Source organism: Saccostrea cucullata, unplaced genomic scaffold, assembly GCF_032062105.1.
Source record: "Saccostrea cucullata isolate Sc308-1 unplaced genomic scaffold, CSIRO_AGI_Scuc_v1 ctg12, whole genome shotgun sequence".
Taxonomy (NCBI): Eukaryota; Metazoa; Mollusca; class Bivalvia; order Ostreida; family Ostreidae; genus Saccostrea; species Saccostrea cuccullata.
In genome coordinates, this window is record NW_026933001.1 from 451,278 (window position 1) to 465,234 (window position 13,957).

Consider the following 13,957-nt stretch of genomic DNA (forward strand, 5'->3'; position numbering starts at 1 on the left):
AACAATAAGTGGGGGTTGGGGCTGATATTATGTGTCTATAATTCGTCCTACTCAATCCCCCCCCCCTTACCAGTCATTAAACACAGTCGTCAACATTCATTATTATACTAGATATACAGCTTTCAGATAATGTAAATGTATTTTCACATCAGGTAATGAACTTTTGGAATCAACATGATAAGGAGTTAACACAATATAAAGATATTTTTTAAATCACATAAGAATTGACATAACGTAATTATATATCCACATCACGGAATGGAGTTTTGACATAATGTAATAAAGTGTTGATATATTATAAAGATATGTTCACATTATGTTATACACTTTTTATACCACGTAATAAAGCACTGACATAAAGGTAAGATGTGTTCACCTCACATCATGATGCTCTCGCCGTCAGATAAAGATAAATCCATATCACGTAATAATGCTTTGACATAATAGACATATACACTCTCAAAAAGGAATTGACTTTTGACTTCATGTAATGATAAGTTTAATTATAAAACACAATTTACTTGACGTATTGCAATTTTGACCTAACATATTAAAGAAACGAAATAATATAAAGAAACATTCATTTCACGTAATAAAGTTTTAACACAATGTAAACATATTTTCACTTCACATAATGAACTTCCGACTTCAAGTTATAAAGTGCTGACATAATGGAAGAATGTGTTTACTTCATGTAATGCAGCATTGACATGATGTAAAGATATTTTTACATCACCCCATAAAAAATTGACATAACGTAAAGATATGTTCACATCACGTTATGATAGATTGACATAATGAATGCATAGTTTTATGCTATAAGGCAGTGACGGCGTTCCATAGAGATGCATTTGAACAAAACGCACGAAACATTGCGTTAGATGTATTCTGGGATTCTGCAAGCAAGAGTTGAACATTAGTTACATCTATGTAATATGCCAATCTCTGCATGGACATCAAACCTTCGAGAATTATCCTTATCACATGTTTAATTCCTCGCCAAAATAAAAATGTTTTGGTCGAGATTATTCTTTAACCACACGTTAAGTTAATGCTCTAAAAGAGAAAATACCAAGCCCTATAATATTGAGGACCAATGATTAATGTCAATACACTTGAATCTGAATTAATCTTTCCTTCTTGAGTAAATACCAAAGAAATGGAAAAAGTAAATATAACTCTAAACCCTCTCAGAATAATGACTGTTTAATGAAATACGATTTTTACATGCCACAATAAACGTCATTAACATTTTCGCATGTCGTGGTTAGAAAAAGTTACCCTGTTTGTGTACTGTAAATGAACTCATTTTACTCAATAGTCCTTATATACTATTTATATTATATACATACATTATTATTGCACAAAATATATAATAGTGTCAGTTTTAAATATATACACAATATCACTTTTAAATACATACACGATATTATTGTGATAAATTTAATATTTGGGAGGAGGACTATTTATGCACAAATACATATCTTACAACATATTACCATATCCATGAAGCCAAATTCATGAAAGGAATATAAGTAGATTTTACAGGTAAATGTAGGTGGTTGTCACTCCAAATTTGGCAGAATTTGCAGCACTTGGTGGATCGCCAGGGTCATTTTCGTCTTCCGGTTCAATTTTCTTCCCACTAATTTGAAGGATTCTTTGAGCAAACTTAAACTTATACTTCAGTTCTCTGAAATAAGCATGTCCTTTTGCGTCACATAAGCGCAAAGCCTTTTTGACCACAGGGTGCGAATACAGATCGTGCGTATTGAGTGCTAACTGAAAGGTCAAAGGAGATGAAACCGGAAGTTCCAGCATCGTGAAACCGTGAGGGTCTAGAATGCAACCAAAAAGGGTTGTTTCTTCAAAAGAGTCCAACAACGTAAATAGACCCGAGAAGGAAGTCAGACGCGGCCTATTTCTGCCGCTGAGAAATCTGACAACAATGGGGAACTTCTGCGTAGCGATCAGATTTTCAGCATTGACAGACATTCGACCATTACCCACGGGACTTGGCAGAGCCTCAATAAACTCGCCTGGTTGTGACATTGGAATAAGAACATCGACATCCTTTTCGTCTTTACATTTCAGGTACTTGATTTGTTGAAGTTGAGTGGACTTGCGTGAGAGGATGGAATCCGATTTCACACGAGCGGTCCCCATGAAAATCTTTTCCACAAGAAAAACGTTTCCAGGCGTGTAATTAATCTGGAGATGTTCGTTAGACTGCGGACTTTTTGAAAGTTGGAAAGCCACCATTTTGCTGAGATTTAGGAAAGCCCTTACTTTGTACTTCGCCAAAGACTCGATGGTTTTGTGGCACGTGTGATCTTTGGCTGTTCTAGACTGCAAACGCAGAAAAAGACCTGCAAGGAACAAGAAAGGAACTGGAAACTTCCAAAATTTAACATGTTTAATGCAAAAGTTAGATTTTTATTATTATTAATATTATTAAGTTGTGAAATTCTAGTGTTATATTAGTTTTTTAAAGCACATGGACGTTTAAATCTTATCATAGTTTTCTTCTTCAGACTTGTGTGTTAGAATTGGATTTGATACCGGTATAAGGTGGATTAAACCTTACTGACCTAATGTCAGTCACCTTCGTTGTCTGTGTGTCCTTACGGACATTTAATTTAGCACTCATGGAGTCGAAAAGACATGCTTAACATGTTTTTAAATATTTTGCATTGAAATATCTGTTGCCTTCAGGGATGCGCTTTTTAGAGATATTTATTAAATAGTTTAACTCTTTCACAGAATACAATATAAAGCAATTTGTCCTAAACTCACCAGGATTTTGCCTATTAACAGAGATTTTATTTAAATTTTTTAAAGGCTTGACCACAAAATCATTACACATGAAATCAGTGGGTAAATTCACGTTTCTGAAACATTTTCTTCTTAAAAACAACTTATTCATTTGGATTTAATTGGTGAATGGGCGATGGTATACTCTTCAATATATTAATATCCACTCGATCCCACAGCAATTTACAAGACTTGTTATGAGCTCAGTCGACCAAAATATTTTTCAGTGAATTTGGGGAAAACATTTACATCATAATGTGAAATGTGAGAGTGAAAAAAATGTGCATGAATGTTTTAGACCTGACAGTATAATTCAATGACTTGTAGGCTTAATGATCAGATCTATGTGTATTGCTACTAACTTACATCATACTCATTTCATACAATGGAATATAACTTCACGAAAAACAAAACAAAAAAACAACAGATTTATTCATCACTTTCTATTTCAATCGATTGAACACCCTAATCATCACCATGACACGACTGGTGTTGTTAGAGCTCATAGTCTCTATGAATAATGAAAACGTACATTGGCTCTTGACCAAATTAATCAAACTGTTAATGTGTTATATACCTTCTTAAATAATATTACAGTATTTGTCTCCATTCCCCATGTTATGTGTATGAATTCTATTAGATTTGTTGAACTTTCAATGGCAGTTGTGAAAAGATGATCTTAGTAAATCTTCATTGCAAGAAAGAACTAAAATTATACTTGTTCAACTTGTTTAAAGATTCGTTTTCAATGCATTTTTATAAGCCTTCAATAGTTTGAGAAGGTTTTGTAGAACTGGTTTCAATTAAAGGACAGTTTTGGTGATGTTGGTCAGGTGTCCCTTTTTGACCAAAAAAAACCTACAGATGATGGACAAAGAATAAAAACTCTCATTTCACAAAAAATCCACAACCACTTCAATGTCGTTCTGAAAAGATTTGAGGTCATGCTGGTTTTGAAAGTTGAATGGTTCTAGCTATTTTACTTAAATTTGACAAAAAGTAACACTTTTAGGTCCATGCAGCAGTTTTTAACACAACTTCGACTTGAAATAATGATATGTATATTTGCTTTCTTGGATCTGTTTGTTTTTACAACAATTTTTTTTTCATAATGACAATCGGGAGTAAAAATGATTTTTCACAAGTCTGGCATTGTTAACAAGCAGTCATGAATCAGAAAATATAACTGCAAGAAGAGAACAACACAAAGTAAAAAACTGCAAAAATATGAAATGTGTTATCAAACACTAGAAATTATAAAGAATATGCATGCTTATAAAAACCTACCGTCGTAATCGGCTGGAATGACCACTGTTTCGTCATTTTCACTGTAACGCTGCGTTGCAGGATTCATGACAACATTCCTAGCCAATAGTTTTCGAATAGTTCGTTTGTCGTGGAGCAGAAGTGGTTGTGCCAAATTGATCGGAAGTGGAACATCTCGCTTGACCAAAATGGCCTGCTGGTTACACTTGACAATTTGAGGTAAAGTAAACTGTTGGATAATGTCCTCAGCTGTAAACGACTGGGTGCTCCATTGCGCCCTGGACTGCTCCGGGTCGTTGTTGTTCTTCTCCCTCCAGGAATTGGTCCGACTGTGTGTGGATCCGTTCATCATGTCTATCTGGAAATCGAAATCATTTATGTGATTTAGCAATTAAAACAAACTACCCACGTCTGAAAGATTCGCTCCACTTAGAACGCACTTTTCAAGTGCCCTAGTCGGATCGATGCCTTGTTTAAAAACCAGACCTGCTATGCAAAGTAAATTCTTTCCAATAGGCAATCCTTGGATATAAATAGTAAAGTAAATTACATTGAGAAAAGCACCAACCTTGTCTTTCCAGTTTGCATTCAGGGACAGTAAACACGGAGCGATGTTTTTATGAACCGGTTCAATAGATTATGAAAAGCATTCATGGCCTATTCAGTTCACGCCAACTGTCTTTACTATTGATATTGCGTAAGACAGAGATTACAGGACAGAAATACAATAGAAACAATTAAACTTACCTGGACATAATCTTATAGCTCCAAGAAATTTACTTTTTTTGAAAAGGTAAAGTGTTTGTCCTCAGACTAGGTCTCCACGTTATCTCATTTTGCACTGGTCTATTTGCTCTGAATGCATTCTTAGAAAAAGATGTTTGAAAAATATTTGCATCGACCGATTTACTTTCAGTGCATTCTTAGAAAAGAATTTGCGAAAAAAAAAATGAAAATATCAAAATGATATTTTTGAACGTATTTTTCTTAAATTCCTCATTATATTTATTACACAACAGAGATGTCTTCTGAATGAGACTGTTATTTCAAGACTACCATAACTTGAGTTCTTACGATCTGGAATGCAGTGATTAAGCACAGTTTAACCTTATGTTTTTTTTAACCGCTGATTAAATGAATTTAAATTTTAGCACTTCTTTAAAGGCGATTTCAAAAAGATTTAAGTACAAATGGTGGTGCAAGCATCAAGAAAAAAATATATATTGCATGGGTTGATGCATGTTATATTATTTCCGACCGAAAAAAGAGTTTGCCTCATTTTGTGGTTTTTAAAGAGATCTTAAAATCTTATAAATGAAAATTTCAGATAAATGAATATACACTTGTATCTTGTAAATAAATCGGAAGGCTTATTGAACAACTGATAATTTTTCAATATTTTTTGTTCGCATAAATTTGCATATTCCAATATTTTTACTTACGGTGTGTCGGTCATTTTTCACAACATTGCAGCTGGTCCTAATACGGCCTTATAATCCTCCTTTATTTTTCCCTCCGATTAAGGACAGACGAGACGTTCCTTAATAATAGATAAATTTTTCTAAGAGTTTGTCATTGAAGTACTTAAACATGTTTACTCACAAAAAATTGAGGTACCTTACCAGGCATTTCTGCAAGAAACCAGGGGTAATTTTTCTTATATAATCCTTTGGGGAAGAAAAATAATTTTCCAATTTCAAATGTTTAAGTGTTTGGATTTTTTAAAAACGTTAAGAAACTGGTTTAGAGATCAGAATGTTATTAAAATTTTGAATATTTTTCATACATTACGAAGATATACAAAACAGATTTTGAGGAACGTCTCGTCTGACCTTAAATGTCGCATTGTCATTGGTTTGAACGCGACATGTGACTATCGACTATATTCAATGTCGACAGGCGAGAGTTAAAGATGAGCACGATTTGTAAATGGAAGAGGGTTGCTTGCCACAAAGGAAAGGATGTCTCTTCCATAAATGTAAAATCTGTGGCCTCAGTCCAATCTATTGGAATACCTATGGGTACCAATTGTGCCCCGTTATTAGCAGGCTAATTTTAGTATTCATATGAAATTGTTCAAAATCTTGAAAAAATCTACAATGAAGCGCATTGAAGTGGTAAAATTTTCCGTTCGAATGGAACGTTTTGAGCTATATTTAGAGTGTTTATTGTCCTCATTTGACACGCCCATTTCTTTAGAAATTGATAAAACGGTCAAGTTGTTTCTTCAAATACCTGTAGAACAGGTTTTCCATAAATATAATAGCCAATGAAATTGAGGATCTAAATAAACACCGAGTAAACACGTGTTCGACCAAAACATGTGTTGTGGTAACTTCAATAGACATGGATAAGTTCAAAAATATGCATATATTCGTTGCAATTGGTGTTTAACAGAAGCGGGGAGTATCTAACTCCCTCTTCTATTTTTTTAAAGCTCCATTTCAGTGTAACTCATGATGCTTGTCGCGAAGAATGGGATGTCCTAAAACTACGACGAATATTACTTTCTCGTTTCTAAAAATATGGGCGTGTCATTATGTTATAATTGACCTTCAAAACATGACTCAGAACTTTTCATCCAAACGGAGAATTTTACCACTTCACTGCGCTTCATTGTATTGCAGCAATATTCCTTTATCACCTGCACGCGGGGTTTATATTTCCCATTTAATTCGATATGCAAGAGCATGCTCTACATACAAACTATTGTAGTATATTGACAAACAAGTTGATGAAACAAAAATATCAACTGTCTCGTTTAAAGTCATTATTTCGTACGTTCTATGGTCGATACGTTTGAACTTGTCAACAAATACAATCTATCATTAAATCAAATGTTAGCTGACGTTTTTTTTATACTTATTGTTAGGCAATTATTTACACCCTGAATTGTTGACGGATTTTCCCGTTATTTCCTGATCATGAACACAGCGGATATAAGCGGTCGGCAAGGGATGCTCACTCCTCCATGGCACCTGATCCGACCTCTGATGTTTTAGAGGTCCATGTTTGCTCTGCTTCATAGTTTGTATTGTTTAATGGACTTTTGAGCTTAAATAATGTTCATTTCATTTCTGCTGAGACAGATAACTCATTTATCTCCTTATTATTCAGAAAACTCATTATCAACAATGATTTGATTAAAATACTCTCCAGAACTGAGATGAAAATTTTAGCACGTTTTTGTAGCATCACGCCATATTTACAGGGGAGAAAAATGTATTTAGTAGATAGTCGTTCACATAAAGAAATAGACTAAATCCTTAAGACACATTTGAGTGACTTTTAATTTGGTTTACTAATATATACACACTTCAAACAAGTGTTTGATGTCAAATGAAAAAAAAAGTAGAGTGATTAGCAAACACTGTCTCATCGTCTTAGCCACAGTCCAGAGTCCGCATATAGGGAGCTCCTACCAGAATAATGATGATGATGACCCTGTCTGGCATCGTCTAAAGCCACGGAGTCCGCCTATAGCTGTCTCTTACCCGGACGGCCAGAATGGGATAGGATCGTTTATTTTGGATAAGGTAATTGGCGACGATGCCTGTCTAGCTGCAGACATATACTAGTAAGCGCTTCGTAATGTGAACCAAATGCAAAATTGCGCACTGCTGAAAAACTGAAGTCTTTTGAAAATAAAATGGACTCAAAAAATGGTCTACTGGTTGTGCTAGCCGTCAGTCAAATAGACTGGAGACAATATGGATCATAACATACTGCATCATAGACCGGATGCAGCACAAAAACATTGAAGGAGACTAATGTGGTATTGTGTAACAGCTAATCATGTACAATTGTTTTCATGTATGAGTGCGATCCGGGAATGCTTAATATCTAAAACAACTCACTACACAAAATTGGTACTCTATTCCATTATATGTATATACTCCGTGTAAACCAAACGCAGATCTGATGACGTATTTATATAACCAAAGTAAATTGTCAAATAATTGTCACCCTTGCCGCTTTATCTCTATCCTATATCTATTAAACGATTTCCCCCAAGAAAAGGCTGGCCCATCAAAGTGGTACAAAAGTAGTGTGTGCGATATGATGTGTATTTATTTCTTATACCGATACACTGATAGGAAGTATGTATACATATGCTAATTTCATGATACAGGTATTTACTTTAAAAATGCACACAAAAAACATGCTCGACCAGGCGTTTCAGGAGACCGATTTATTCAGGTGAAACTTAAAAAAACCGACAACTTCAGAGAGAGGAACCATAACTTTGTCGATATTTAGTGATCAACAAAAGGAGTAATATTGAATTTCGAGCTCTGATGTAGACTTTCCGAATGATTAAACGAAAACTGACCAACATTCTAAAACATACACACAGCAATGGAGTCAGCCTATCGGATATGCAATGGAGTTCCCAGAGTTATACCTTGAAGGAAATTGTGGATAACTTTAAACTTCCTCTTGTGGTAAAATGTAGCGACAAAACGAACGAAGTAGAACTTGGAGAATTTAAGTTTGATTTGGCTGAACCCTTGCTGCTTCATTCCAGGAAGTGGGCCCGGAAAATCCGAGTGAGCTGTCTCCAGAGAGACGCCTTGTCCGGACAGATCACGGAAATCCGTCCTCACTACGTCATCCCAGAAGATTATGAGGGTAAATTTTTATATAATTGTACTTGTATTCATTTAATAAAATTGAGAAGAAATACGGGTTTACATAGAGATTTCTTACAATACAGTCGACAGAGAGACAAATTGTAGTTTGATCATAATGTTTTTAGAACCATTTGTAAATGTGAGCTAAAATAACTACAATATAGTACATCTGCATGATGGAGAGTTGGGGTCATCGTCCCAAGCCACGATTCGGAGTACATTTTGGCCGTGGTTTGCGACGATGTTAAAACGGTGAAACAGTATAATTCAGTTATCAGAGAAAATGGTAATAGATTTCTTTTCAGAAAATTATTTCACTTTGCGTGTGAGGAAACCATTATTTTCAGCTATTTTGAGAGAGAGGTGAGGGATCATTTAAATGTTTTTGATCACAATGAGCCAATGACATACATTATAATTAAAAAAATGTCAAAAATCGAGATATCTTTGAATGCATACACGTACGACAAAGTGTAACAAAATATAATTCCTACAAAAGCAAACAACGAAAGCAAAGAATATTCGTACAATAGAAACATATACATATGAATTGAATGAAAGCAAGTTAATATAATTATCCTGCATGTCAAAAGTAGACGAAAATAAATAACTTGAAGACATGATTATCACAGAACTCGGAACTACATTTAAGTTGCATTTCGACATACATTTCAATTTTTGAGCTTCAAAGACCTTTCTCATTTCTTGCTAAGGGCCATTGAACAGGGATCTTTTACTGCGACATGGGACCTCGGTTTAGAGGGTCTCATCCGGAGGAAAGGTCTCCACGTCCAACAGTAGGAATCGAACCCGAAACGTAAGGATCAAATCCTTACTCTGCGACGTTAGACCAGTTGCCCTAACCACTGCATCACGTACTTGAGCGACTTCACAATCTTTAAAATTAGAATAAATATGTAGTTATTATTGCAAATCATAATGTATATGGATATTTATTTCATTTGTAGGCTGGTTTCAAGAAATAAATAGCCCAACTGAAAAGGCGACACCCGATACCACTTTAGAGACATTGATAGAAAGCTCAGCCGACCAGTTTCTAACGGCAAAGAGTTTGAGTTGCTTGTCTTTATTGTCAGATGGTAGTGGATCTAAAGTAATCAGACGACATGTAAAAAGTGGAGAAACTTTGACAGTAAGAGGGCTTTACGAGGGAGAAGGTAAACAAAAAGACCAAATAAAGTCTAAATATCGTGAAATTCGAAACGACGGCCATACTCAATCCAATGACAAATTTCTCGTCTGTGCAGATGAGAAGGACGACAATGTTTTGATAGACATTTCCCAGACAGGCTGTTTTTACAGGATTTTTGAAAGTGAAGAGAATGGAAGAGGACTGCTGGAAGCTAAAGATTTAATTGATGAGGAAGATAAGTATCCTGTATTGATTCGGCACGTGTTCGGTGACTTGCCACTCTTGACGTCTGCTTATTCTTGCGTTATGAAATGCGGGAAGGTTGTCCAAGAAGAGTCGGTTTTGGCGGCAACATTAAACGCACCATCATCTACTCTCCTAGAACTTCAGTGCCACAGTCCCATTCAGTTCAGAATTTGTTTGAATGATGCCATATTGAAAACCTCGGAAAACTGTTCAGAAGCATTGCAACTGTGCCATAGTGAGGGTGACGAATTTTTGTCTGGAATCAAAGTGGCGTGTACCATACCAAAACTGAGTGACTCGATTTCGGAAGAAACTCCCTTGAATGAAACCCTAAGAAACTGTCCATCAGAGGCGGTTACCCTTACTTCTAACGATTCAGACGAATTGGTTTCGGCTCAAGATTCGTTCAGCGATTACGGTGAAGAGGACGCTAACTCCGAATTTTCATTCGCTTGGACTCCGGAACCCCTGATTAAAAATCGGAGCAATTCCAAGGAGGACAAAAATAAAACCAAAAAAGATGAAAAGAAACCAACAGTTCCAAAGTATTTCAACAGTAGCCTTAATAGCCCGATGTCCTCAAAGGAAAGCAGGCTCAACGCTTGGAATGAACAGCCTGACGTTGTTTGAAACACTAAGGATTCTTTGGCAATTGCTAAAACAATAACTTATTACTATACATATATATACTTTTCCTACTTAAAATTAACATGTTTACATGTACATATTTTCTGCCTCAACTATAAAAAAAAAAACCTTAATTTATAGATGTGTGAATGTTTAATATTTGAATTTTCTTCTGTTATAAAATTAAGTAAAACGGAAGCGTCAAGGGGATAAATAAATTAAGATCCACCCCCCTCCTCCTCAGGGGAAGACATAATTATATATATACATGTACATATCTTTTAAATGTGCTACATATTTTATCTTTTTAAACTTTTTCATGGGAAGAATGCTACGCTAAAGATAAAAAGTAAATAATATGGAGGGCTCTAGCTAATACATGTACTGCCATTGTAAGACAATTGAATCAAAATGTATATGGGCATATGGCACAGAAGCTACATGTATTGGTGCAAAGGACTGTTTAAAACAACAAATTCACAAAATTTACATTTTCAAGAGGCTTATGAACACAATTGTGGAACCCCCAATCCCCCCCAGGTCATAATTTGAATAAATTTGAGTCTGCAAAACCTGAGAATTCATCTATATACTAATATGAATACAGCTTAGAGGAAGCTTCTACATATATATGAACATATAACTTTGCTTTTCATTTAAAGAAAGTTTTCAATATTTTTTCTCTCCTGTTGGCTTTAAAATATGGTGGTATTCTTGTAAATGAAGAGCAAGTTTAAAACGTCCAAGTGCCAAGTGGTTATTGGGAAAAGGGTTTTAAAATGATTCCACCCAGTCTTCCATCATCGTCTCAAGCCACGGTCCGTAGTCCGCATACAGCTCTCTCTTGTGGAGAATGGGAGAGGATTGTACATTTTGGCCAAGGTTTGCAACGATGGTCTTCCCTACTCCTAAAATCATCTCCCCTTGGAAGAGAGTGTGGCCCTTTATTTGAATAAATTAAATACCCCTTCAAACAAGGATACCCTGTGTCAACTTTGGCTGAATTTGGACCAGTGATTCTAGACAAAACAAGAGGCCCATGGGCCACATCGCTCACCTGAGCACCAAGGGTAGGACTAGTATAAAATGGTGTAAAGTTTAAATCCAAAAGTAGTCCCATGACCAATCATGGATTTGCTATTTTTTAGAAAATGATTGAGAAGAAGATTTTTAAAGAATTTTCCTATATATTTCTATGTAAAACTTTGGTCGGCCATTTTGGCCCCGCCCTACCCCCGGGGGTCATGATTTGAACAAAATTGAATCTACACTACCTGAACATGCTTCCATATAAATATGATGAATAATGGCTTTGTCATTCTTGAGAAAAAGATTTTTAAAAAATTTTCCTATATATCTCCATGTAAAACCTTGGTCGGCCATTTTGGCCCCGCCCTACCCCCGGGGGTCATGATTTGAACAAACTTGAATTTACACTACCTGAGCATGCTTCCATATATATATGATGAATTATGGCTTTGTCATTCTTGAGAAGAAGATTTTTAAAGAATTTTCCTATATATTTCTATGTAAAACATTGGTCGGCCATTTTGGCCCCGCCCTACCCCCCGGGATCATGATTTGAACAAACTTGAATCTACACTACCTGAGCATGCTTCCATATATATATGATGAATTATGGCTTTGTCATTCTTGAGAAGAAGATTTTTAAAGAATTTTCCTATTTATTTCTATGTAAAACCTTGGTCGGCCATTTTGGCCCCGCCCTACCCCCGGGGGTCATGATTTGAACAAACTTGAATCTACACTACCTGAGCATGCTTCCATATAAATATGATGAATTATGGCTTTGTCATTCTTGAGAAGAAGATTTTTAAAGAATTTTCCTATATATTTCTATGTAAAACTTTGGTCAGCCATTTTGGCCCCGCCCTACCCCCGGGGGTCATGATTTGAACAAACTTGAATCTACACTACCTGAGCATGCTTCCATATATATATGATGAATTATGGCTTTGTCATTCTTGAGAAGAAGATTTTTAAAGAATTTTCCTATATATTTCTATGTAAAACTTTGGTGAAATTTTGGCCCCGCCCTACCCCCGGGGGTCATGATTTGAACAAACTTGAATCTACACTACCTGAGCATGCTTCCATATAAATATGATGAATTATGGCTTTGTCATTCTTGAGAAGAAGATTTTTAAAGAATTTTCCTATATATTTCTATGTATAACTTTGGTCAGCCATTTTGGCCCCGCCCTACCCCCGGGGGTCATGATTTGAACAAACTTGAATCTACACTACCTGAGCATGCTTCCATATATATATGATGAATTATGGCTTTGTCATTCTTGAGAAGAAGATTTTTAAAGAATTTTCCTATATATTTCTATGTAAAACTTTGGTCGGCCATTTTGGCCCCACCCTACCCCCAGGGGTCATGATTTGAACAAACTTGAATCTACACTACCTGAACATGTTTCCATATAAATATGATGAATTATGGCTTTGTCATTCTTGAGAAGAAGATTTTTAAAGAATTTTCCTATATATCTCTATGTAAAACTTTGGTCGGCCATGTTGGCCCCGCCCTTACCCGGGGGGTCATGATTTGAACAAACTTGAATCTACACTACATGAGCATGCTCCCATATAAATATGATGAATTATGGCTTTGTCATTCTTGAGAAGATTTTTAAAGAATTTTCCTATATATTTCTATGTAAAACTTTGGTCGGCCATGTTGGCCCCGCCCTTACCCGGGGGGTCATGATTTGAACAAATTTGAATCTACATTACATGAGCATGCTCCCATATAAATATGATGAATTATGGCTTTGTCATTCTTGAGAAGAAGATTTTTAAAGAATTTTCCTATATATTTCTATGTAAAACTTTGGTCGGCCATTTTGGCCCCGCCCTACCCCCGGGGGTCATGATTTGAACAAACTTGAATCTACACTACCTGAGGATGTTTCCCCATAAGTTTCATCTTTCCTGGCACAGTGGTTCTTGAGAAGATTTTTAAAATATACCACTAAATTTTCATTAATTCCCAATTATCTCCCCTTGAATAATGGCCCTTATTTGAACAAACTTGAATCCCCTTCACCCAAGGATACTTTGTGGCAAGTTTGGTTGAAATTGGCCCAGCGGTTCTTGAGAAGAAGTCGAAAATGTGAAAAGTTTACAGACAGACGGACAGACAGACAGACGGACGCCGGACAAAATGTGATCAGAAAAGCTCACTTGA

The 13,957-nt window shown here is 35.8% G+C and overlaps 2 protein-coding genes across 2 annotated transcripts; one reads left to right on the forward strand and one right to left on the reverse strand.

Annotated features, from left to right (window-relative positions):
* Positions 1-1,366: 1,366 nt before the first annotated feature.
* LOC134236871 (uncharacterized) lies at positions 1,367-4,713 on the reverse strand. The gene is made up of 3 exons (XM_062719029.1): positions 4,649-4,713; positions 4,102-4,438; positions 1,367-2,369 (listed from the first exon to the last, which is right to left on the reverse strand). The coding sequence occupies exons 2-3, from the start codon at positions 4,430-4,432 to the stop codon at positions 1,543-1,545; spliced, it is 1,158 nt and encodes a 385-aa protein (XP_062575013.1). The 5' UTR covers positions 4,433-4,438; positions 4,649-4,713; the 3' UTR covers positions 1,367-1,542.
* A 3,356-nt stretch (positions 4,714-8,069) lies between these two features.
* LOC134236872 (uncharacterized) lies at positions 8,070-10,941 on the forward strand. Its single transcript, XM_062719030.1, has 2 exons — positions 8,070-8,712; positions 9,683-10,941. The coding sequence occupies exons 1-2, from the start codon at positions 8,394-8,396 to the stop codon at positions 10,741-10,743; spliced, it is 1,380 nt and encodes a 459-aa protein (XP_062575014.1). The 5' UTR covers positions 8,070-8,393; the 3' UTR covers positions 10,744-10,941.
* The last annotated feature ends 3,016 nt before the right edge of the window (positions 10,942-13,957 follow it).